Source organism: Nothoprocta perdicaria, unplaced genomic scaffold (assembly GCF_003342845.1).
Source record: "Nothoprocta perdicaria isolate Ctin4 unplaced genomic scaffold, notPer1 scaffold_33, whole genome shotgun sequence".
In the NCBI taxonomy this organism is placed as follows: Eukaryota; Metazoa; Chordata; class Aves; order Tinamiformes; family Tinamidae; genus Nothoprocta; species Nothoprocta perdicaria.
Window position 1 is genome coordinate 4,497,456 of NW_020455566.1, and position 24,048 is coordinate 4,521,503.

The window sequence follows — 24,048 nt, forward strand, 5'->3', positions numbered from 1 at the left end:
TTGTGTGAACCATCTTTGGGCTTTTGTTCTATTTTATTTCCTCAATCCATCAAGGTAAAACCGACCTCTGCTTTCCGTACTAAGCTCAAACCGCTTCGCTCAACATCTTGGTTTCGTTCCCCTCACTTCTTTCCTCCTCCTCCCGCTCCCTTCGCGGTCCCGTGGAAGGCCGGGTGCTTTGAGCGCGCTGACGGCCGCGTTCTCCCCCGCGCAGCCGTGGCGGCGGTGACGCCCGAGCGCAGCCCGCGGCCCACGTCGGCCCCCGCCATCGCGCAGAGCCACGGCGCCACCGCGCCGCCCGCCGCCGCGCCCCGCGAGGAGGCCGCCAGGACCGAGACCAAGCGCCACGACGTCCCCACGGAGAAGGCCAAGCCGGAGGCGGCCAAGGTACGGCCGAGCGGAGCGGCCTGGGGAGGGCCGCGCCGCCAGCGGCTCCTCCCGGGGTTCGCAGCCGGGTTTTTCTCCCCCGTCCAAGGGAAATCCCATCCCTGAGCGCAGCAAGCGAGGAAGGAGGAGGAGGTGCAGGCGAAGGCAGCGTTGCCATCGTTCCCATCGACCAGCTTAAAACTCACTGAAAACCCAGTGGGAATTGCATGGGTGGCTCTCCCATTGATGCCCGTTGATGTACACGTAGTTAAGCCAACAAAAACAGGCAAAATTATAGTTCCTACTACAGCACCCTTCGTATTCCACACATTTTTACCGGGCTTTGAAGGTCACGACAGGGTGCACACCTTCAAAAACAGTTTGTGAAGGTCTAGCTCTTCCCGGTGTTCCTGGAGCGATGCGGCTCTCCAGGGAGCTCTCCAGTTCATGCACTTTTTTCCCCAAATATTTCAAAGGTAAATATTTTTTTTTTCCCCAAGTATAGTTCTGGGGAAAGATTGGTTGTCAATTCAAACTGTCCAAATTCACCGTGTTCCTCAGATGTAGCTGTGTCACATTATCTAACACCAAATGATGCTTTTACCATTGCATTATTTGACAAATTTGGTGTTCCTGAGATACGAAATGCTTCAGTGGTCTGGGCTCTTTACTCATGGAGCATTAAGCTTAATTTTATAGTTAGGTCTCATCTCAGTGACGATGTGAAACCATAACATTTCTGGGGTCTGGACAAGCTTGGGGGTAATTTGACCACGTTGCCTTGGGTGGTGATTCCATTGCGGGATCCAGCTGCAAACGGAATGAGAAAAAGCCAGCCAAAAACGCTGTCGCGAGCCCCGGAGAGGCCCCCTTTGCCCCCCTGACAGGTCTCCAGGCTGAAGGGATCGTTTCCAAAGCGCCGTGGGACTAACGGGCTGTCCGCGAGAGCCGCGCTGGAGTTAACGGGGTGCACGAGGCTGCACGCTGGGGCTGGGGTGTCCGCCGCATGCTCGCCCAGCAGTTCAAAAGCAACTCGGTGCAGCTGCGTTTTGAAACTACCTTGTGTCTTGAAAGCCAGTCTACTAACAAGAAATGTTTTTACCGCTTTATTTCCCGAATGTAGGTGGGGAAAACGCACACTGAGGTCACCGTACCCACTGCGGATGGTGATCAGCCCCAGGTTTGTGCTGATAATTCAGTGAGGCTGCTCATGCCTATTTTTTTTTTAAGGTAATACAGTGAGGTTCAACATAATTAAATGAACCAACATTTTTCTTGTATCTTTTTTTTTTTTTTATCACTGCCAAACAGCAGCAGCCTGCAGAGAAAGAGGAAGAACTGATAAGAATGAGGAAGGTTAGACACTTTACCCTTTCACCAAACAATTTTGCCATATCATTCCTACATAWCCCTTTTAAAAAGACAGTGCTCCACTTTCTCCCTGTGCTTTGGGCTGGRCGCTTATTTATTCTTTTGAATCTGCAGGTGCCAATAATTTGGCTTCAAAGTGAACAGCTTTTTGTCCCATTCCCAGCTCTAAGAGTCTTCATGTTGGATAATGTGGAGAAATGGGCTTGGTTGGATGCACAAAATTCATCTTTGCTGCTCTGTAATAAATAGAGCTGAAATCCAAAGAAAGAGATATATTGTGCAATCCAGAAAAAACAAAAAAAAAAAAAAAAAAAAAAAAGCAAAAGAAAAAATCCCCAAATAATGCTTTTTTATGGAAAATAATGTTTTTTTAAAACAATGCTTTTTTCCCAAATAATGCTTTTTTTAAAACCTGGAGGCGTTGATGAAGTTGCAGGTGCTGCGGGGAGCGCGCGCGCTGGCTCGCAGGGACACAGAGCTGTTACTTTGTGCCAGGCTTCTGGGGTGCCGTTCCTCCTTGCCAAGAGCAGAGGATGCTGCAGGGGAAGCAAATAAATAAATAAATAAATAAATAAATAAATGGGCAAAAAGCCGATGAAATGCTGGGGAACTGTCTCTTTAAAGGCCTCGCTGCATCTGCCCGTTTTCCATGACCTTCCACATCCAGTGGTGACTCAGTGCCGGTGCTCTTGTGGCTCCATGGCCCATCCCACGTTGGCCCAGCGCTGCGCTCTAAACATTGCGTTGACTTTTTTTATTTGCCAATTTGTGAATTCCCGCAAGAACAACGTTTTAATTTTTTGTGCTTCTCTTCTTTCTTTTTTTTCCTTTTTTGTTGTTTTTGTTTCCCCCTTTCTTTCATTTTCACAGAAAAGATCAAAGAGGCTAGATGGTGAAAACATTTATATCAGGCATAGCAATTTAATGTTGGAGGTTTGTATGAACTCGACACTTTTTTCAGTTGCGTTTGCCTCGACCTTCTGCATTCTCTGCTGAACTTTTTCTTCCTCTTCTGCTGCTGCCTTTGGTTTTGCATGCTCTTGCATGACAGACTTTTTTTTATTAATTTAATACGCTTTTGCATGCTGGCAGTAAACATGCCTATCCGCAGGTATTCTTCCTTCTGCCTCTTTTGATTTTCATTCTTTCATACTGATCTAAAATATATGATTGGCAGAGCTGCGTGCTCAGCCTGGTCTGTCCTGAGACTCCTGGGCAGCAAGTTGCCTGCTCAGAGCGACCCAAACCCCATTTAAAACTTGTTCTTTGTTTGAAATGTGGGAGTTTTGCTGACAAAGCACTGGAAAATGTAGCTTCTAAAATATACAAACCATGCTAAGCTGCAGACAGAGGCATGAGGACGGCAGTGGAGGAGCAAGCTGGGGGGGGACTTGGTCCCCTGGTCCCCGAGCATCGTCTCAGGACAGACTGTGCCAATCCTATATTTGCACACCGTGCGCCCAAGACGTCTGTGGCTTCCGATCCTCTTGTCGCCGTGTGCTGTGGTTTCCCGGGAAGCTGCAGCGYCGGCAGCCGGCAGCGCTTCCCGCGGCGAGCGGCGCGGCCCTGGGAAGGGCACTATCGACCTGGCCTCCTGCTAACCGTCACTTTGGAAGTCTTGCAGCTCCGGGGGGGGGGGGTTTGGGCCTGATGCCGGTTTCAAGCAAGCCCATCCCCGCTCGCCAGCAGGAATCCGGCCGGGAAGACGGCGCCGTCCCTTCCCCTAGGCCGTCTCCGAYGCCTCCACCGGCCCCCACGGCTCCCCAAGGGCGTTTTCCCGTTGGCGCGGTGCCGGAGCGGGYGCCGAGCGGGCGCTTCTCTTGCAGGTGCTGCCGGCGCTCCCGGCGCCCGAGCACGCGGCCGCTGCCCCCAGCTCCCGGGAGCTSTCGCTGGTCTCTCCGGCGCCGTTTCCCGCTCCGCCCTGGGTGCCCTGCGCTCCGTGGGCTTTCCCGAAGGGCCAGACCCCGGGAGAGACGTCGCGCTTTGAGCTCCGCTCCTGCTTCCCTAACCRCCCCGCGGCTTTAGCCCCTCTGCCAACTTTCAGGCTGGACCTTGGCGGGGCCGTGGCAGGAGGACATGGTGGCCGGCCTCTCTTCTCCGAAGCTGAAGCAGTCGCAGGGCCTCGTGGCCTCTGTTTTCCGGGGCGTCCTCAGCGCTCTTTTCTGGGCTTTTTTCTTCTAACTCGCTGGCACTTGCCTTGTGCTTGCAGCTGGGACTCCCGCCAGGCTGTTTTTCCCCACAACTGTGCCAAAAAGAGCAAAAATGGTTCGGGAGGCCTTTGGGCCTCTGGCCTCGCACGCTGGAGGCTGCGGGGTCTGGCCGAGCTGCGGGATCGCGGGTGCTGGGAGGTCCTTTGGGGAGCCTTTTGCTTCCAGAAATAAAAGAAAACCTGCCTGCTCTCCTGTCTTATCAACAAGCTGCGTAACAACCGAAAACACAGAAAGAGTGAAGTTTGGCTGGGGTGCTTTTGCTAACTTGACTTCCCCACCCTCTCGTGGGGGATGTTGGCTTCTCCTTGGCACTGTCCAGAAAAGCTGGTTTTGGCTTCAGCCTCTTTCATGCAAAAGCTTTGATCTAAACAAAACTCCGCTTTGCTTGCGAGGAAAGGCTATTTTTAAATGATTTGGTTGAATGGGGCTGACTTGCCTTGAGGCCAGTGCGTTTAGATAGAGTGGGGCCAAAGATAATTCCTGGGAAAATGACAGAATAGGAATGAAGAGAGTCTGAGTAAAATCGAGGGAAAGTGTTTAAGCATTAGTGTAATTTATGGATTTCCCTTGAATGTTCAGGCGTGCAGAGGAGAGGAAAAAACAAAACCCCTCGCCTTAAAAGCCCCAAATCCCACCCAAACGGCGAGGCCTTGGCCATAAACCAGGCAGTCCTCTGTAGGGCCGAGCCTGGAGGTTGTCACCTCTCTGGCGCAGCCTGAGGTGCTGGCGGTGCGTCCCGAAGCGGCCGCCGCTGGCTCCGAGCTGGGGATAGCGGGCGAGAGCAGGCGGCCCCGGGGTGCAGGGCGCGCGGGCACCGGCAGCCGCCCCTTCACCCCGCTTTCCTTTGGTGCCAGGATCTGGATAAGACCCAGGAGGAGATAAAGAAGCACCACGCCAACATCAGCGAGCTCAAGAAGAACTTCATGGAGTCCGTCCCCGAGCCGCGGCCGAGCGAATGGGACAAGCGCTTGTCCGCCCACTCGCCCTTCCGCACCCTCAACGTCAACGGGCAGATTCCCGGCGGAGCGGACGGAGTGAGTACCACGGCAACTCGGCCTTGACACCTCTTAGGCTTTGGTTCGGGGTGTAGTCGACGTGATTTTGAGCAAATTCAGCGGTCTCCACAAGTACTGGTGCTTTACTGTTGGTTTCACAGAAGTATGGGAGGGGGGAATATAAGGTCAAGTTGTTCTCTGTAGGGTTTTGATGCTGTCGTTGAATTAACTCTTGTATTGGGATCTGCTAGTTCCTACCCAGCTGGGTGCTCTGTGAGGCTCTCAGAAAGACTCCTGTGGCTACCTTAGGCTTGTTTGTGCTTGATGGAAGCCCGTTCACAGAAGCATTCACCTTATTGCTGCTGATTCCCTAAAGAGACTAGTASTGAGGAGCCCCTGGTAATCAGTCCATTAAGCAGCGACTGTGATTTTCCTTGCAGCTGAGAAATGAAATTCCGGCTRCATGGAAGACAGGGGCAAAATCTCTCCCAGCTTAACCCCAGCTTCTCCCCTTCCTGCCCACAGCTCTGCAGATAAACTTGCTTTTAAGCCTCAAACCAGGGCAAGGGTGGTACTTTGTAAATGGAAATAATCTTGCTGTGGACGGAGAGTTCCCAGAATGGACACAAGAGGCTTTTGGTGCTCACGTTTGCTCCTGGATGGACTTCGCCGCTTGGTTGCCGAGCGTTAGTGGAAATTTTGCAGGGATTGTCCCAGCAGGACACAGCGGGGTGCTGGCGAGCCCTGCCCGGCGTAGCCTGCGGCGCACGGATGTGCAGGTGGAATCGAGCAGGGGCTCTGCGAGCCGCCGGCACCAGCTCCGGAACGACGTTGTGGGTTGGGTGTGAGGAAGCCGTGCCGTGGTGCCTGCTCGTGGGCTCCTCGGGGCCGGYGCCTCGCGCTGACCGGCTGCTTTGCCGTCCCCACCGAGGCCGCAGTGCTCGGCACCGCGCTGGCACTGCGCGCAGCTCCCGGTTTCCCTTTCTGGAAACTGCCAAGAGCTCTAGGTAGGACCTTTGAAACGGTCTTGCTCTGAGCCAGAGCTTGACACGCTCTGATGTGAACTTCCAAAATTACATCTTGACGATGTGAGAAGGAAAACACATCCAGAGAAGGAGGTTTTGCTTCACCTGCACATCAGTTTAGACTGCCTAAGGATGCTAACGCGTCATGTGAAATAGTCCTGTGTCTACAGGTGGTATCTTAAGGCTGTGGTGRTGACAGAGGGGTCAGGGCTGCGTTTCTGCTGTTCCTCTCTATTTTGTCGCAAGAAAACTGACCCTTGCACGCTTTGTGTGTCCAGGTCAAGAAAGTCACTGTGCTATCTTCCGAGAGACAGGTTGGTGGGCTTGAGGTAACGCTGCTGCTCTGATACGTGCTTCTGGACCAGGGTATTGCTCTTGCCATGGCACCAAGCAAAAACCCGACAGCAGCTGCTGGATGCTGGTTTTCTTTTGGCTCCATTGAGTAGTTTCATAGCGCACAGCCTCCAGCCCTAACACCTACCTTTGGACTCGTGGCACTGCTGCAGCTTTTGCAGCTTGCAGTTTGCTTATTTTGGGTGCATGGCCGGGTCGAAAAAGCTGCATGCAAGATGTAACCGTGTATTCGGAGAGAAAAGCAATTATGAAAGTTTAACTGTACCCTGTTCTTTTTATGTTGTCTTTCTTTCCGTTTTTGTTTTGATGATCATGTTACTCTTGCATCTTATCTTTTCTTTTGCTGCCCAGTCTCCGAGCTACTTTCTCCCTGATACTCATCACTTGGGGGTGTGCAAAGAACCAGTCCCAAAATACCGCACTGATCAGAGGAGATTAGCTCAGCTGAGAGAGCTCAGAGCCAAATTTTTCCTTTCGTAGGCCCGGGCGACTTTGCCCATGCCTGGCAAATGAAGGCATGGAGAAATCCTGCCTGGGTTRCACCATTTCCCACAGTCTTCCTCTTTCTTCAAGGAAAGTGCGGAAGCCCTTGCATGATCCTGTGTGATGTTTTCACTTGTTCTGGTTTTTACCTTCTTCAGACTCCAGAAGCAAATGTGCTGTCGTATGAAGCCGACTGCAGGAGGTTTTTAACACTGACATCAGACCTCTTCCACGCGCCGGGTTTCTAAGATGTCACATGTTTTTTTTTGCTCGTTAAAGTGAAGTTTTGAAAACAACTGAAATTTTGATACTATCACCGGGACTTTACAAAACAGTTTTGTATCTGCACTGCAGCCTAGATATCAAAAGTTACTTAACAAGCCCTGATTTTTAAGGGCAGGAGAGAATAGGAAGTTGGCACGGGCTGCGTTTTGTACGATGCCGTTTCTGTTTGTAATACGGCAAAATCAACCGTTTTCGCAACCATTCCAACTGCAAAACACAGTATTGGTTCTAAACGCTCAGTTTTCTTGGGAGGCAGCTGCAAAACACAYGTGATCATGATGCAGAAATTCCTGAGCTCTCTAGAGAGAAGAGAACCATATTTTGTAGCTCGGACAGGGATGCAATTTCACCTGCCAGAGCTTTGGTTCTTGAGAGCAGCTTGCTACTAAATTGAGAGCAAAACTCTCCTATCCCTTTGCACACCTCCAAGTCTCATTTTGGGCACTTTCCATCTGTCATTTTTGTTCATCTCTCTCTGTCTTTCTTGATCTTCTACCACGAAAGCAGACACAGGAACGTCCTCTGTTAGTACAGGATGAAGACAAACTAAAAAAGCAGGAGCTACCTACTGAGACAGCCTTTGCCTGGCCAGCAGATGAAGCAACTCTGCCAAAGGTTTCTATTCCAATTCCTGAAGAGCAGAAATCACTCAAAAAGTGTCAGCTGTACTCTAGTGTTTTTCCGTCTCCACGTATTCCCTTTATGATGTCCTTCCTTGTGATCGTAGCACTGACTGTTTGGTGGCTGCTCTTTCTCTGAGCGGGAGCAGGGTCCTATGGAAACCTCAAGACCAAATCTCCGAAATCTTGGCCGTAGCCTCTGCTGCATCCTCCTCGTGCTGGACTCTGGTCCGTTCTCCCGGGAACCGGAGCGTGGATCCCGCTGTTTTCCATTGCGTAGCTGCCGTCGGGGCCTGGCAGGAGTGGTGATGCATTATCAGATCCCTTTGGAAGTTTCCTCAGTGCTCTGTAAGGCAAATGGATTGCACAAACCGCGTGACCCATTGCAAAGGCTTCAGCTGTAAGAGGGCTGATGGACCTGTGTCCATGGGAGGTGTTTGGTTCTAAAGCTCCTGTCAGCTTCACACAGCAATTGCTCAAGACTTGCAAACCTCGCGCTTTTAAAGCTCGGCTATCCACAAGCAGAACATCTGAGAATGACCCAAAAGCCAGACGAGGCTTTACAGCAATGCACCAAATCCAATCCATAACCACTCCTTCCTTACGAAGCCAAGATTGGCATTTAAAGAAAACATACTCATCATCGATACTGCTGGTAGTGCTAACTTATAGATAGGGACAGGCAGCTCTTCCTTTTCCCAAGGCCKTTTGCAAAGCAGCAGCTTCCCTCGCACACCCTAGTACTCATTTTAAGGAGAAAATATGTGCAATTGCAGGAGAAAATCCATTGCAAGCAAGTATTTATTGTAAAGGCGAATGAATGCTCTCCTCAGAGCCAAGTGGGCTTGGTGCGCTTCGCTGCGCTTGTGTGATGGGCCGGGTCTAACCCGCAGCGTTAGGACCTGCTGCTCAGCACGCCTCCRTGGGCAGCGTGTCCACCTCCCTACCCCGGAGCTGCACCCGGCAGAGAAGAGTGTGCTGCGGGCGCCGTGCCCACCCTGCTGTCTGCTGCCACAAAGCGGGCGCACGTCGCTCGCCCTGGGCGCCACGCGGGCGCCCGCTGGTGCTCTSGGCGCTCTGCGCCCACGCCGGCGCTGCTCGGAAGCGCCAAGGTTTGCGAGGCAGAGGGGGCCTGGGGCTTTGTGTCTAAGGGGTTTCTTTTCTGTATATAAAAGTTTGGGCCTARGCTACATGAAGCACGTCTCTTTCGCTGGTAATACGCATTGTGTTGCTTTCTCCAGAGAACTGGGATGGAAACAGTTCCCTTGGAGAACAACCACTGGTGCCGTCGTAATGGGCAGCTGCTCCCCTGGCGTATAAGAGAAAGGAACTCAATTCCCCCCTGATTCCAGGGACTCAAGCATGTGGATATGTAGAAATGCACGTGTTCATATTCGCTTATAGATACGTATCTGTGTGAACAGTGTTACTTTAGGAAGCTAGAAAAAACAGGAATACTGGAAAAGACGTGAGACAAAAGCGATGTGTGCTGAGCTTGGCGTGTGCCGTCCGGTGGGAGGACGGCAGTAAATCAGGATGTACTTGGGCTGCGTCTCTTGCTCCCAGTGTCCAGGATCAGGCTCTCGAGGTGCTGCCTCAGAAATCTAGGTTGTTAGCGAAATCCTTGGCTTTAATCCCATGGGAACCTTTTGAATTTGCCCGCTTGCTCCACTTAGTTCACCGGTTTGTGCCTTTAGGACTGTGGTTTGGTGTGAGTGCTGATTTCCATGGCCAAGTACTCTTCCCTTGGGAATACACTGCCTTTAATACACAGTCTTCCTCCTGCAGCTGTGGAGACCACAAAAGCTGGTGAGTTATGGGGCTTCAACAGGGTCCAGCTACATTGATGTCCCCAGAAGGGACATTGGCAGTGCCACCCGTGAGCCAGCAGCACGAGGAGAGCCACTGGGAACATGAATCCACGAGCGGCTCAAGAGGGCTCAGCCTGAAATTTAGCAAGGTTTTGTCCTGAGTAAGTGGGATGGGGAGAGCCGGGAAGGAGGCGGCGGTGCCGGGCGCCGCAGGAGCTTGGGACACGTCGATTGCCGCCRTCAGCTCTTAGAGCAGGTGTGGTACAAACGGGACCGTTCCCTCGGGCTGTCCGTGCGCTTCCTGCCCGTGTTCCTGGGAGAGCTTTTCCTCCGGCACGCAGCCCTGCTCCCTTGAAAAGCCACTGCTCCGGTCGTGCCGCGATGCTGCCCCGCGGCGCCCTGCGCGGGTTATCGTGTGAGAACTTCCAAACGGGTCACAAGTATTTGCTTCCACAAGAGTGACTTCTGCAAAGCCGTGATCCCTGCAGCTCTGTCTCCCACATACCTAAAGGACCTGAAGCTTAAAGTCTTCACCCAGAGCAAAGTTTGGAACGTCGTGCTCAGGATATCTCATTGCAGAGAGATGAGAGATGCACCCTGCAATTCCACTCTTTGACTTACGAATTAGAACRGTCTCTCTTTTTTCTTTTCTTAATTTCTTAATTTATTTCTTMATTTATTTAAATCTTGAATAAGGCTGGTTATTGTCAGCCAACAAACTTTACATTCTGAGAATGCTCAGGAACATGTTGGGGATGTGCATATCCACCTGCACGAAGGGTGTAAAGAAAGGGAACAAACACTTTATATTTCTTCAATGAGTTTATCTGTGTCCATGCAGATGGATGGGATCCATTCTGATCTGCACAGGGAAAGGTTCTGGCTCGTGGGGAAGGGAAGGATCTGCAGAGGTGTCTCAACCGCTGGGTGAAAGCCGTGGTGGAGCCTGCAGCAATGCGGTCCCTCTTTCTTGCCCCGTGGCAGTCGGAATAGGGTCTCATTCTGTGGTCCATTCGTGTATTTTGCCGGGCTGGTTGCTTCCCGGTTTCATTGCTTTTGCTTGATGCTGACTCCAGGTGCAGAATGGAAGCAAGTTGCCAGAGTTGCTGGCGTCGCRCGCGTGCAGAGCTGGGGTTCATCCGCTGTGGCTTGGTTTAAGGGCAGAGATCTCAGGGTTTCTATAACCTAATGAGTCTGCTTTGCTCCCTACTTCTTCCTCAGGAACAAACATGCTGCAAAGTGCAGACCAACCGTGTGGGCTCCTGCCCTGGCACCTCCACTAGCTCCTACCTGACGTAAGGACAATATACCTTATCCATGCCCAGGATAATTCCAGCCTGCTGCACTGACAGCGGGCGTTGGAGAACCACATTATCCCATCCGAAGGGAAGCTGGAGATGTCTGCAGCTATAACTCCATCCGTGAGCTTATACTCTTGATTTTGAGTTTCATGAGTTTATGGCTTTCCATGAGAAATCCTGACTGTTCAGCGCTGCAGGAAATGGTATTTCAGGGACACGAATGTGTCTGTCACTCAGCTTCCTGAAGACTGCCACAGTCTCGATGGTAATTGGACTTCTGTGGTCTACAAACTAAGCTCTGCTGCAGTGAGGCTCGCGTGTGGACCCAGTAGAAGGGTCTTCTACAGGGTCCCRCCAGGTCCGGGCAACTTGGTGTCTGGCTCTGCACTTCCTATTCCGAATCTTCTCCTGCCGACATCCGCTTTTCCAATTCCCCCATAACAGCAGAATAGCTTTGTGGGCTTTGGTGCTCTCAGAAAAGGTAGCCCTGAGTATTTTGAAGCTGCAAACACAGTGATTCCTTGAAAGTCAAGCTAGCCTCCAAGTTGCATTGAGTGTTGGGTTCTCTCCATGAGGGTTGTTGGTGACATTCAAGAAATACGTGCTAGCATTAACAAAACCATGGGTTTTAATAATGGGAACAGGTAAATCAGGGTAGACAGCTGGAGTTGTCTGCATTGGCATCACTCCTTTGGCCAGTGAGCTAAGGGGAACCGAGGGCTCTCTAGCAGAGCGGTTAGTTAAGGACGCTAAAGCCTAAGGACACTTTCCAAGGAGCTCAGAGGTTGTTACTGCTTCGTGTAGAACCTCTTTTTGTCTTTGTGGTGCCACTGGCGTAGGAGAATCAGGCAGTAGCATTTTGTGTCCGGTTTGCCTTTTTCTTGGTTTCTAAGGCTGGAGGAAGAACTAGCAGGCTTTGGGTGAAGGCTTCTTTAGCGGCCTGGGTTTGTGCCCTGCTGTGTTTGTGCTCTTCTGGCAGTGGTACACAGTCTCACTGGACTAAAAAATACTTTCTCTTTTACCTAAAACGCTCTCTTTTGGAACACTTTTTTGGTTTTGTATTTTTTTCTCAGATTTTTCTTTGTAAATATGTACATTTATCATTAATAAATGTTACTGCAAATCAGATTCCTCTGCTGCTGCTGCTTCTTAACACCTACTAAAAACCCTCTTAACACTTCGGTGTCCCCGGAGAGCAGGAGCGCTGCAGGTGACGTGTCCCAGCGTGAGCTCCCTCCTGCTCTGGGACAGTCCCACACCTGCAGTAACGGTACGAGTTTAACAGCRGAGGCCGTGCAAGGAGACCTTGCCAACGCTCCACACATTAACTCCGCTGGTTTTATCCCAGCTTTCCAGGAGATTTTTTGCTTTTCGCTCTTCCTTTGGCCTCTTGGCTGTTGTCTGGTGTTGGGCGAAGCCGCTGTGGCTGCGGCTGTCCCGGGGGAGCCCGGGATCCCCTCCCAAAGGCAGCGAGCGGAATGCTGCAGCCCTTGCAAGCCGCTCGCCCCGGCAGCGCTCCTGCTCCGCGTGCCGAGGCCCTGGAGCAGCTCTTCCCATGGGAGGAATCCGGAGTGAGAAATGCTCAGCTTCATGCTCTGCACCTGAAGGGACCTGGCAAGTTCTTGGCTTTTTAACTTCTCTCTTTAAGGCAAGGAAGCTTTATAAGGGGCAGCAGCTATGGGCACGTCTGCGGGTGTCTGTTTTCTGCTTTGTGCTACTTTTCACTCGAGGGCTTGGAGAGCCGTGAGACGGGAGCGCTCGTCGGGTGATCCGGGGAGCTCTTGCTGGTGAGTGTGGTCCAGCATGATCCCTCGTGCCTCCGCAGGCGCTCACCCCGAGCCGGGTGGCTTTGTGCATCGGGGATAACCTAATAACAGGAGGCAGCGCCTCTGCGCCCCTGCTCCGCCGAGCAAGCGGTGCTTGGAGGCACTAGCCCGCCAGAGGCAGCTGATCCAGTTAATTGTRGAGGTCCTTAAGTCCCGTGCGGGGTTGGGGACCCGCTTGGGATGAGGGCAAATTGGTGGGGGGAGAGGCAGCAGCCTGCCAGCACTGCCGGCAAACCTGCTTTTGGACAGAAACACTTCAAGAAAGGAAAAGTCCTGTCGCTATCTAGCATCAGGTGCACAACCCTGTTATTAATTTATCCCCCGCTTTAAATTTGTGGCACTGCTCTGTGATTCTGCTGCATCCGCACGCTGCTCTGGCCCACCGCGCGAGCGGAGGCCGGGCTTGGCCTCACACCCTGCGAGCAGAGGCCAGCTTGGCCTCACACCCCGCGAGCGGAGGCTGGGCTTGGCCTCACACCCCGCGAGTGGAGGCTGGGCTTGGCCTCGCGCCCCGCGAGTGGAGACCAGCTTGGCCTCACACCCCGAGCGGAGGCCGGGCTTGGCCTCGCACCCCACGAGTGGAGGCCAGGCTTGACCTCGCACCTCCCAAGCGGAGGCCGAGCTTGGCCTTGCACACCCCGAGCGGAGGCCGAGCTTGGCCTTTGCAGTGCAGGCCCCCCAGCTTGCTCCGCTCGGGACTCTGCAGCACCTGAGGCCCCACGGGAGGATCGCTTGGGCACTGGCAAATTCAAAACAAAATCTTGATAAGATCAGAGCATCCAAATTCTTTTTTTTTTCCTTGCGTAAAAAAGACCATCTCTTCTAACCTAGTTGCAGAGTAGGTTTTGAAATACAGGAAGAAGCACTGCTGTAGTATAAAAAAATAGGTACATAAATAGATAATTATAGAGAGAAAGCAATAGCTCGTAATCAGTCTGATTCCTTAAAGGTGGAATAGGGCGGCAGGACAAAAAGTGCTCAGTTGATCTTATCAGGATTTCATTCTGTCTTTATAGTTTGCATGTGTGTTGCCACACCGCTGAAAGCCAGCACATGTACAGCCTAGACTTTCCCCCAGCTTCCCTGTTCCTTTATGCTTTCAGCATGCAAGATGCTTCCAAGTGCTTTATTTTTATTTATTTTTTGTATACGAGAGGCAGCTGGGAAGTTATTTTTTACCGTACACAAATGTTTGTCTGCTCAATAGATCTCTGTTTGTGTAGCAGCTTAATCTGCTTTGTTTTATCTGTGTATTTCATTCTCCCTCTTGGGCAGGGCAATGCCACAGCTGGCACGTAAGGAGATCCCGCTTCCAAAGCACTTTCCATTAAAGTGCAGAAGATACCCCGCTTCTTCCCCAAATCCCATGATTAATTTGCAAGCTTTGACATATATAATTAAGGAGAGCTCGGTGTATCGCCAGYGTACCAATCCGGGCTTAAAACYGAGATTAAGCCGCGGGCACTGGAYGCTGATAGCCTCAGTACGTACTCCRTTTTGTGCAACGCTGACGTAGAGTCTCTTGCATTAGATCCACACGTTTTTTGCAGGAGCACACATGGAAGTGGTCTGCAATCGGAATAAGGTCTCCATATGTCTGCGATCCAACCTGATCCCGGGGCAAATTGCWGCCCCTTTGCTCAGGTTGCATGCCTTTTCCTGAAGCAATATCCAGGGAATTTCAGATGAAGAATTTTGTGGGTAATCTGACCGTGGCATCTCGAAGCCAGGAATTGGACACRACCTGGACAAGAAGTCTGGGAGAGTTTCGGTCTGGTGGCGTCCCTGAGGTCCCCAACGTAGCTGGGGTCTCTTCTTTGGCAAGAGGAAAGTGCAGGTTCTTTCACATGCCCCGACTGCACCATGYTTGGCAGCTGCTTTTAATTCAGGAGCCTCTTGGGAGTCGCAGCAGTGGATTTGGATACGAACCCCGTGCTTATTCTCACAATAACTTCAGTGTCGCCTCTGCAACTTTATGCAGACCTGGCTTTGGGATCTTCCCAGAGGCTGCTGCAGGAAGCAAAGGTCTTGGAGTGGCGTCCCCGGCTGCTGGGACGTGGGCTCCCGGCACCGTCGTGCGCAGGAATTCGGGGCTCCCTCCCTTCATCTCCATGTGCAAATGGAAAGCACCGAGCAGAACATGGGCAGCGGTCCAGACGCGGCTCTCGTGCATGGTTTTGGCATCGGGTTTTGTTGCACGCTGCATCCCACATGTGCCCGCTCGCTGCACTGAAATGCCTGCTGAGCTTCCAAACTKGGCAAAAATGGCAGGTTTTGGTTAAAGTAGGGAGAGTCATCATATTRTTAACTCCTCAGACCTTCAGCACAGGGATTACTGATCTGGAGTGGAGGCTGCGCTCGCTAAACCACGGGAGACGCTGCCCAGCACAGAGGTTTCCCAGCTCCGAAGCGTTCAAATCCCCCGCCCTGGCTCCGATTCCTGGCGCTGTGACATGTCCTGCGGGACCAGTGTTGTTTTGTCTTGATGCTCCATGACCTCCTGCTCTTCCTAACTCTTCTCTTTCTCTCTCTCTGGCCTTTTTTTTTTTGTGTATTCGTTTCTTTTTAGAGTATGAGTGACTTTCTCTCCAGAGAGGAGGTGCCCGAGAGGAGCGGTGCGGCCCCTGCCTTTGAAGGGGCGGGCGCAAGGCGGGTGGTAGCTCTTAGTGACACCCAGCTGTCACCTGCCCCCGAGCCTGCTCCGAGCCGTCACTTTGGTGCATCCCCCGTCTGCGGCGAGGAGGAGGAGGAGGAGGAGGAGGCGGCTGCTTCCAGCCTCCCCGGGCGTGCGGAGGAGCCGAGCCGGGAGCCGGCGGGTGACACCGCTGCGGAAAGGCCAGCGGAGCCGGAGTCCCCGGCGGTGCCGCAGGCGGGCACGGAGCCCGTGCAGGCTCCCGGCTCCCAGCCTCCTCCCGGGCTGCCCGCGCTCATTCGCTGCTTCCAGGTAGTGAGCCGGCCCGCGCGCTCCCGCCACCCCGGCTTGGCTGCGGAGCGGCCGCGGCGCCGGTGCCGCGAGCGGAGCGGAGCGGAGCGCTCAGCGCCGCCCCTCCTGCCCCCCGCGCGGGGAGGCTGCCCTTCGCCTTGCCCTTCGCCTCGCCTGCTTCCCTTTCCCTGGATTTTAACTGCCTACGGGCACGGCGCTGTCCGCTTGCCCTGCTAATCCCCTGCTYGGTGGCAGGTTTTGGGGGAAGGTGAGCCGAAATGGAGCAATCTGGGAGAACTTTGCGGGTCTGACCTAATTCCGGCTTGCTCTGGATGATTTCCCAGGTGGTGGAACCGCTGATTGTTTTTTTTCTTCCCCTCCATGATTCTCCTCCAAGATGTTTCCGTTTTGTCTGACATTGATTTAATAAAAGTTGAAGGCTGAGGATTTTATGAGGGTTTTCACACGTGGATGGAGGGGCTCCACTTGTAGTTGGGAAAAAGCCTCTCCCGGCTGCAGTTAACTCTACTTATCCAGATCCTGGTAATCCTGCCGTACCAGTAAATGCAGGTCATCTTCTACTGGCAGCTCTCARTGAGCTTCTCGTGATGAGAGGGTTAACGGTGAGCAGGGACAGCTTCTTCAGGGTGTTCTGGCACCGCATCTAAGCCCTGGACGCTGTTGTTGGTCTGACTTCAGGCCGCGGGGTTTGGGAAGATCTGGAGGATTTCCTCCCTTTCCTTAATCCCCGTGCTGGATCTTTGACCTCGGCGACGCGTGTCGCCCCGAGGCTTAAACGCAGAGCGCGCCGGCTGCCCCGGCCTCCCTGGGTGCTTTTATCAGATCAGTGTCAGATCATTTGCCAGCAACGCAGTTGTTGGCGACCAGGGCTAATTGGGGGCTTGCTGAGATGTTTTTCTTTTTCAACCCGTTTCGCAGCCACCGCTAGTGAAGACGCAGACAGTCACCATCTCGGACGTGTCCAACGCTGTGAAAAGCGAAATCCCCACGAAGGAAGTCCCCATCGTTCACACGGAGACRAAGACCATCACCTACGAAGCCGCACAGGTAAGGTGTGTTAACGATTCCTTTTCCAGGGGCTTAAGTAAGCTCAGCCAAACACAAGTGCATCCTGGTTTCTAAATCTTCAGGAGGAGACAGCGGTGCCAGCTGCTCCTGTCTGCTTTTTTCGAGCCTTTCAAGTCACAGCACAAACGTGAACAAATGCTGGGGACGGGATTTGCAGGTGCAGCTGATATTTTTAGGATAGCAGTGCTTTTAATATCCCCAAAGCACAATTACTTTTGCAAGGTGTGTGTGCAAACAGGATTTACATGCAGCCACTGGTGGCTTTGGGATATGGATTAGACCATGCAGTGTTAACCTGGTTTGCAACTATAAATTAAAGTGTTATAGTGGAGCAAAGCTGGCATATGCAGGTAAGGCTTCATGGCTGAGGTTAAAATTAATCTTTGATCTAGAATCAGGTTTTATTTACATATTGGAGAATTTGCATAAAACAGGGCTGGGAAAGCAGGGTTTCATTCGAGCCAGCTGCAAGCTCTTTGGAAGCATCCAGCTCTCTTGGGGTGCCTCGAGGAGCATCCATCTTCAGCAGGTGGATCCCCAAATCATGCCCAAAAGCTTCCAAACTGTAACATGGAGAAAAATACGGCACTGATCCCATTTTCCTGCTCCTGTCCACACGGCATGCGGAGATTGAGGGCCACGTTTTGTCTCTCCCGTAGACGGATGGCGGCAACGGAGACCTGGATCCCGGCATCCTGCTGACTGCTCAGACCATCACCTCCGAAACCACGAGCAGCACCACCACCACGCAGATCACCAAGGTGGGCACCCTGCCGACCCACAGGGCTTGCGCCGGTGCTCTGCGACGCGCCTGCTGCAATCCCTGGGATGGCCATTTCCCCTTTGCTTCCTAACCTTTCTTGGCTCTGCTGAAGGAAATTCCAAGGTCTCCCTTGGAAATCGCCATCACGCAGGCTCATCTTGGTCTAGCCTGTTCAAAATAGTTGTTTTAATTTGAAAGAGAAAGTCAAAGCTGCACATGAAGCAGAAGTGTAATTTAGTTCAGGATTATAATATAGTCTTTAATTCTGTAATTATTGCCCATCAAAGTGTGGTAATTAGCAAACGTGGTTATGGGTTTGCTCTCAAGATGACTTCCCCGTGCATATGGAATAGGCTGGGGGAGGTTGAAGGCCAAGCTGAGCAATAGAAGAAAGCTGAAATCCCATAACCTTCAAAATAATGTAATTTGTAGTGGAAATAAAGCCTGAGGGGCCCGGATTTGCCCATGGTGAATTAAGACCAACATCACTTTTCCCCTTTGCACCAGACTGTAAAAGGTGGCATTTCGGAGACGCGGATTGAAAAGCGGATCGTCATCACAGGAGATGCGGATGTCGACCACGACCAGGTGAGGGTTTGGGTCAGTGCCAACAAACCGGGCAGCAACCTGCCTTGGCAAAGATGTACCCGGGAAACAACCTGGGCAAGTTCTGTTGGGCTGGAAGTAAAACCTCGTGCGTTATGGAAAATGTGATTCTGCTCCCTGCTAATATTCATCTGCAGATGGGAGTCAGCCTCAGTTTAGATTTATGTCCAAAAGAAGTGGCAGGGCTTCCCAGGGATGGGGCAGTTGCGTTGGTTACATATTACTAATTTTCTGACTTTTTGATCTGCATGTGCCTAATGCATTTCAGTAATAAATTCCCTTTTCACAGTGTGCAGCTATATAGCTGGGCCAGCATAGTTTAATTCTCCCCTGACACTAGTATTAGCAACAAAGTCCCGATTCCAGAATTGGTTTGGACAAATCCAATTTTTGAAAAATGTGAAAAGAAAACATATAAAAGTATTTCTTGACAGCTGGATGACCTGCAGTTAACTTTGAAGCAACGTTGCTGCACTATCATGCCAGAAATCATTTCCTACCCCTCAGCACAGACAGTATTTACCAGCAGGGTAGAAAGGAGGGACCTGCAGCAAGTCCCACAGTTTTTATGTGAAAACCTTTCTGACGAGTCAGCTTCTCTGGCCTCTAAGCTTGTGTGTTGGAAGGGACGGTTGTGTCACTGGAGAATCCTACTTGGAGTTTCATTTTAGTCGCAGCTATCATGAACCTGGGGTTTATTTGTGAGAGAAGAACCGCCTTACTAATTCTGACGGAAAATGTCTGAGAAGACACTTGAAATGTGCTTGCCACACTTGCTGGAGCAGTGAGCAGGGTTTCCTGCATAAGCCTAATTGCTCTCATCCATCTTACAGTTTTTACAGCGAGCAAGCGCTCGCAGCCTGGCTCCTTAAGCAGGAACCTGGGCTTCCTTCCAGCTGGAGACCTTTCCCTTGGCCTTTCCTCTCCCCTGGGGCAAAAGGAGGCTCGTGGTGCCCTGAGGAGCCTCCCTCAGGCCCAGCTCTCAAACGGGCTCTCTTCCAGGTCCTGGCGCAGGCCATAAAAGCAGCGAAGGAGCAGCACCCGGACATGTCGGTGACCAAGGTGGTCGTGCACCAGGAGACGGAGATCGCCGAGGAGTAGCGGGGCTGCGTAAGTGGGGAGCGGACGGGGGGGCCCGCGAGCCCCGCGCCCCCTCGAGCGGGTCGTGTCACAGAGAGTGGCCAGAAGGAAAGACCGCTCTGCGGGTTATGGGTTCGACCCTCTGCTAATTCAAGGGGCTTCCACCTCTAATTCAGTGGCACACTTGGTCTAACGGTTTGAGGACTTGCAACACTTGGCCTTAGGCTGGAAAGTGGCCCTTGAGGGAACAGAGGAGGGTTTGAGTTGGGACAGATGCCCGGCTGCAACTCTGAGCCTCGGTTCCCGTGTGCCAGAACCGATAGCTCATCTTCCCTCCCATTTCTCACATGATTTTGAGGATAAGGGAAGCAGTTTCCTCTTTTTCATTGAAAGTCGGTGCTTATAGTGTGGCCTGTTCCTCTCTTTCCAGGACATGTTCCTTCCAGACAGAGCACGGCGGGGGAAGAAACCCAGCAAACCTACAGAGAAACTACCTGGAGCACCAAGACCTCAGCTTCGCCGGACGTACACTCAGCCGCTGAGCACTCATATCACGTAGTGGGAGTTGCGCTTTGACATTTTACTTGGGATTTTCCAGACTCCAATGGATCCTCTTGGATATAGTTTTTTTGTTGTTGTTTTTTATATATATATATATATATATATATAGTGACAAACAGTATGCCATATTTCTAACTGTACTGAACATTTTTTACAGGTTTTCAATTTTGCATTCCCTCTGCCGCAGTAGCCTCCTCAGCCAGGGCCCGCCCCGTCTCACAGGGCCCAAGGGGGCCGGGTTTTTTCTCCTTTCCCAAGTCTTTTCCCCCGCCGCCCGGTCGGGCGCAGCGGCGTTAACCCCCCGCGGGCACGCGCGCAGCGCAGACTTCACGCAGCAGAAGCTGCCGCCGGGTCCTTCTGCCGCAAGAGACGTTTTCAAGAGTCAGATTGAGTTTGTGCAGCGTTTTTTTGCCCTTTGCTTATTTTAGGACCTTGGCGACTCCGGAAGCGCTACCCGTAGGCTGAATTTCCTCAGGGTTTCAGCCCGGCGCTGTTTGATCATAGTAGAGTTGGGTGGCCTAAGCATATCCCCCCCATCCTAATAGTCGACTTAGGTTTAAGGACTACTGGAAGTTGCTTGAGTATCTGATACTGTGAATTGTAGAGCTTTAAGAGAGCTGCGCTAGGGCCCCGCGCCTTCTCCCGCGTAGCTCTGCCCCCTGCTCCCTCCCTGTTCGTGTTTCTTAGATGCCATTAAATTAAAACGCCCTTAGAAGTGTGTGTTGAAGATGTGTTGACTCTGGATGCTATTAAGGTAGGCATATGCCGCATTCACAGTAACCGACTATTTTTTTTTCAGTGTCATAGTTTTTCCACTTGTTTGTGTTCTTGAGTTTTAAATAAGTTTTTTAAGTCACTTTTTTCCCCCCGTCTCCTCTCAGTGCTATTTAAAGCCAAACACATTACCCACATATCAGGACAAAGGTGTTGTAACCTACTCTCGTTTACTTTAAAACCCCTCTAGACGATCCCTCTGCGACGTGGAGGCTGCTTTGGGGGAGGCCGGACGCGACACCTTGGTTGGTGGCGAGTTGTGCTCGCTGCGGTACCGTCGGCTTCTTGCCAAATGCAGACCTGCCTCTTCCAACGCTGCTTTGGGGGCTCCTGTTTTGGCCTGGTGGCCGCCCCGCTGGGATGACAGACCAGGGCTGGAGCAGCTGCAGCTTCAGGCTTAGCTTCCAGACCGCCTACAAATGACTTTTTAACCAGCACCTGATGCACCGCTTGCTTGTGCAATTGCAACGACTGGAGCATCTGCACGTTTATGGCCTCCCCTTGCAGTCACTCCTCAAGCATCTTTTAAGAGGAGCCTGCAGCTGGCTGGAGAGGACCCTAAAACTCCCCCATTCTCCCCATTGCATCATGACCTGGGTTCTCCTCCGCCTCTTCCTTGCTGCTGCTTCTGGAGTTCAGCTTGTGTCCAGGTTTCTCCTTCCAGCAGGTTGCGCTTTATTTTTGTTTCTTTGGGATTCCTTTAAAAAAAAAAAAAAATTAAAGCTGTGTTGCGAGTCTGCCCAGACACCTGCGAACTCTTAAACAGGACTTTGAGGTTGTGGTTTGTACGTGGTGTGGCACGCAGGGAGCCCGGGCACGGGGCCTTGCCCTCGAGGGCGCGAAGCAGACGGCAGTAGAAGTTCCCTGCGATTTTTCAGGTTTGAGCAGCGTGTTTCCGAGGCCACCGGGCTCAGCTCCAGCCGCAGGCACTGGCTTTTTAGCCAGAAACAGTCTTTGACTTAACCTTGCGCAGCCTCTCCGATTCGAGCGTGGTTTGAGTGAAGCTCTGGGCGCCGGTTGGAGACGCCCAGTTTTGCTTTCCGCGCCCGGCTCCCGCGGGCGCCGCGGGGACCCCGGCCGCTGCTCGCCACCAGAGCAGAGCTCCCGGGTCCCGCTCATCTCCCCCGAGCCCCTTCCCTTCCGCTCGCCCTCCGCCGCCTCCCCGGGTGCCTCTTGCCTTAAGCGAGCGGCGCGCTGAGCACCTGCCCGGTGACGTCCTGCGCTGGGAGGGATCTTTGGCCGCTTGGTTCTTCCTTGTGTTCCTGCCCTGTAGCAGCTAATTCGTCTGAAAACGGGCACGCAGGGTAGTTGTTTCCCAGGATATTCTTTTTACCTTTAGCAAGTAATTACCCTAATGTGATGAATTCAGTTTCTCCATAGCACTTAAAGGCGCTTGGTGGCCCCAAGACAGAGGGGAGCGCATTGCTCCGGTAGCGCACTCCTCCCAGTGCCATCAGGTGTCCCGGGGACCGAGGGGGTTGGAAAGAGCCAAACATCCCCCTCAACATAGATGTCCTAGGGCTTGGAAAGGTGTTGGCTCGAGAGGCGGTTCCTTCTTAAGGGATCACAGAATAAATAATTCTAATTCTATTTTTTTTTTTTTTTGGCTGGATTTTGGATGACCATCTCCATGTCTTGCTTAATTTCTTGCTTTTATTTCAAGCAACTCGGAGTGCAGTCGCTCCCCTGGGCGATTCCCCCCATCCCGTAGCTTTCCCCGTGTCTGCCCACACGGCGTGGGGGAGGATTCCAGCCCTCTGGAGCCTCTCCAGCAGCCGGGCGGTGCATACGGAGCTGGAAAAACCCGCAGCGGCAGCCGGGGAAGAAGATGGAGGAGCTTCCTGCAGCACCAGCCTCCAAAACCCCTAAGTAGCTTCTTGCATCCTCGCGCAGCGCCGCGGTGGGGCCGCCCCGTGCCCTTCCTCCTGCCCAAACCCACCTCTCGGCGCGTTCCCGATTCCTGGAGGCAAAGCGACTCTAAAAGCCCTATTTATATGAATGTTCCCAGCTCTTCCCAGTCCACAAATTCACCTAGAGACTGTCTCGATTGTATAATAGACATTATATGGAAGCTATTTATATATGAATGAATGTTTTTATAGAGAGGGAGGCAAGGAGCTCGTGGTCCAGGAAGCGCCGGGCATCACCGCTGCATTGGCGAGGGACGGGCTGGGTTCTGGTTTTCATAAACTGTGGTTTGCCCATTTCCTAATTGTGCAATGCCCTTAAGAGGCGATAGTGGCCCCGACCTTAGAGATCCAACTTGTATTTAAAAAAAAAAAAACAAAACTTTTTTAGGTGAGAATACAAAGGAGCTTTGTAAAAATTTTTTAAGGCAATTGTGAACTGTCTAGGCTAGTCCTTTCCACTCCTTATCAAAATAGGAACTTTTCAAGAGAGAAGAATTGGCAAATCCTTATAGAGCGAGTAGCAAGCGGCGGGAGCTGGTCTTTTGGACTTCCATAGCAAAGCAAAGGGAAAGTTGCTGTAGCAGTTAGACAGACGTAAGTGTTCTGTATTGCTTCCTGTATTGCATTTTTCCAATAAATTTTCAAATAAAACCCATCGTCCCGGCTCCAAAGCCTCTCACTCTGCACTGGCCACCGATCTGCTGGGGAGGAGCTGCCCCGAAGCAGCAAGGGGAAGCTCTGGATTTCTTTAGTGGCCCTGTTCAAGGCACGTCAGTCCCGGGGCTGCTGGAAGGACGCAGAGGGATGGGGACGTGGGACCCGCGGCCGTGCCCGGGGGTGCCCCAGCTGCCCTGCCTCCCGCTGCCACCCGTAGATTTGGGTGGGAAGCAGATAGCCCACCCGTCCAGCTCCAACACCCTGTTCCAGCACTCGGGGGAATTGGCCCCAATGGGACAAACTGCCCCTCCAAGCCGGAGGCCGAGGCCCCCTTTCCTTTTCCACCTCCCAAGCCACAGTGCTGGGAAAAGGCTCCGCTCGATGCGTTTTTCCCAGGTGCCGAATGCAACGCGCCGCCGCTGCCAGGCCTCGTGTCAGCCCCGCCAGGGCTGGCAGCTCCGTTGGAGAACAAGGTGAATTTACAGCGCTGACAACATTTAATGAGAGGCGGCAACGTGGGCCAAGCGTCCCGTCCCCGGGGGCACGGACGGGCTGCTCTGGGGCGCGGGGACGCCCTGGCTCGCACGCCGGGACATGGATCCCAGCGCTGGATCCCAGCCCCTCGAGCGGCCCCTCCGGCCATCCCGGCACAGCACCCGTGCAAGGAGATTCCCAGCAGGGAGCTTTGCCGGAGCTTTGCCCGGGCGCCTGGGGAGCTTCGCGCCCCTCGCTGCTGCCCCTTGCTGCTTTCCAATGTGTCCCCTAAAATAAAGCTTTTTTCTCCCTCTGACTCCCTTTTTGGGGGCCAGTGCGGACCCTGGGAGCTCTCATGCTGGATGTCGGCAGAGAGGGATGTTTTCCATCCTCTGGCATGGACCAATGGCCAAGAAAATCCCCGTTCTGCCGCGGGGCTGATCTCAAGCTGTGACCTTGCTGCAAGCAAGTGCAAATTGCCCTGGGCCTTGGCTGCTTCCTGAGCAGGATGAGGGAGAAAAGTGCTGCTCTCCAAGGTTTGGCCTTTTATACTGGGAAAAAGGT

General features: G+C 52.7%; 1 protein-coding gene across 1 annotated transcript in view; it reads left to right on the top strand.

Annotated features, from left to right (window-relative positions):
• EPB41 (erythrocyte membrane protein band 4.1) overlaps positions 1 to 20,928 on the top strand; it is a 37,499-nt gene extending 16,571 nt beyond the window's left edge. The window contains exons 14-23 of the mRNA XM_026043304.1: positions 215 to 387; positions 1,490 to 1,546; positions 1,678 to 1,722; positions 2,608 to 2,670; positions 4,802 to 4,981; positions 16,510 to 16,638; positions 17,319 to 17,420; positions 17,930 to 18,010; positions 19,031 to 19,138; positions 19,539 to 20,928. Coding sequence (XP_025899089.1) covers positions 215 to 387; positions 1,490 to 1,546; positions 1,678 to 1,722; positions 2,608 to 2,670; positions 4,802 to 4,981; positions 16,510 to 16,638; positions 17,319 to 17,420; positions 17,930 to 18,010; positions 19,031 to 19,129 — 929 coding nt within the window. The 3' untranslated portion in view covers positions 19,130 to 19,138; positions 19,539 to 20,928. The remainder of the gene's footprint in view (positions 1 to 214; positions 388 to 1,489; positions 1,547 to 1,677; positions 1,723 to 2,607; positions 2,671 to 4,801; positions 4,982 to 16,509; positions 16,639 to 17,318; positions 17,421 to 17,929; positions 18,011 to 19,030; positions 19,139 to 19,538) is intronic.
• Positions 20,929 to 24,048: the final 3,120 nt, after the last annotated feature.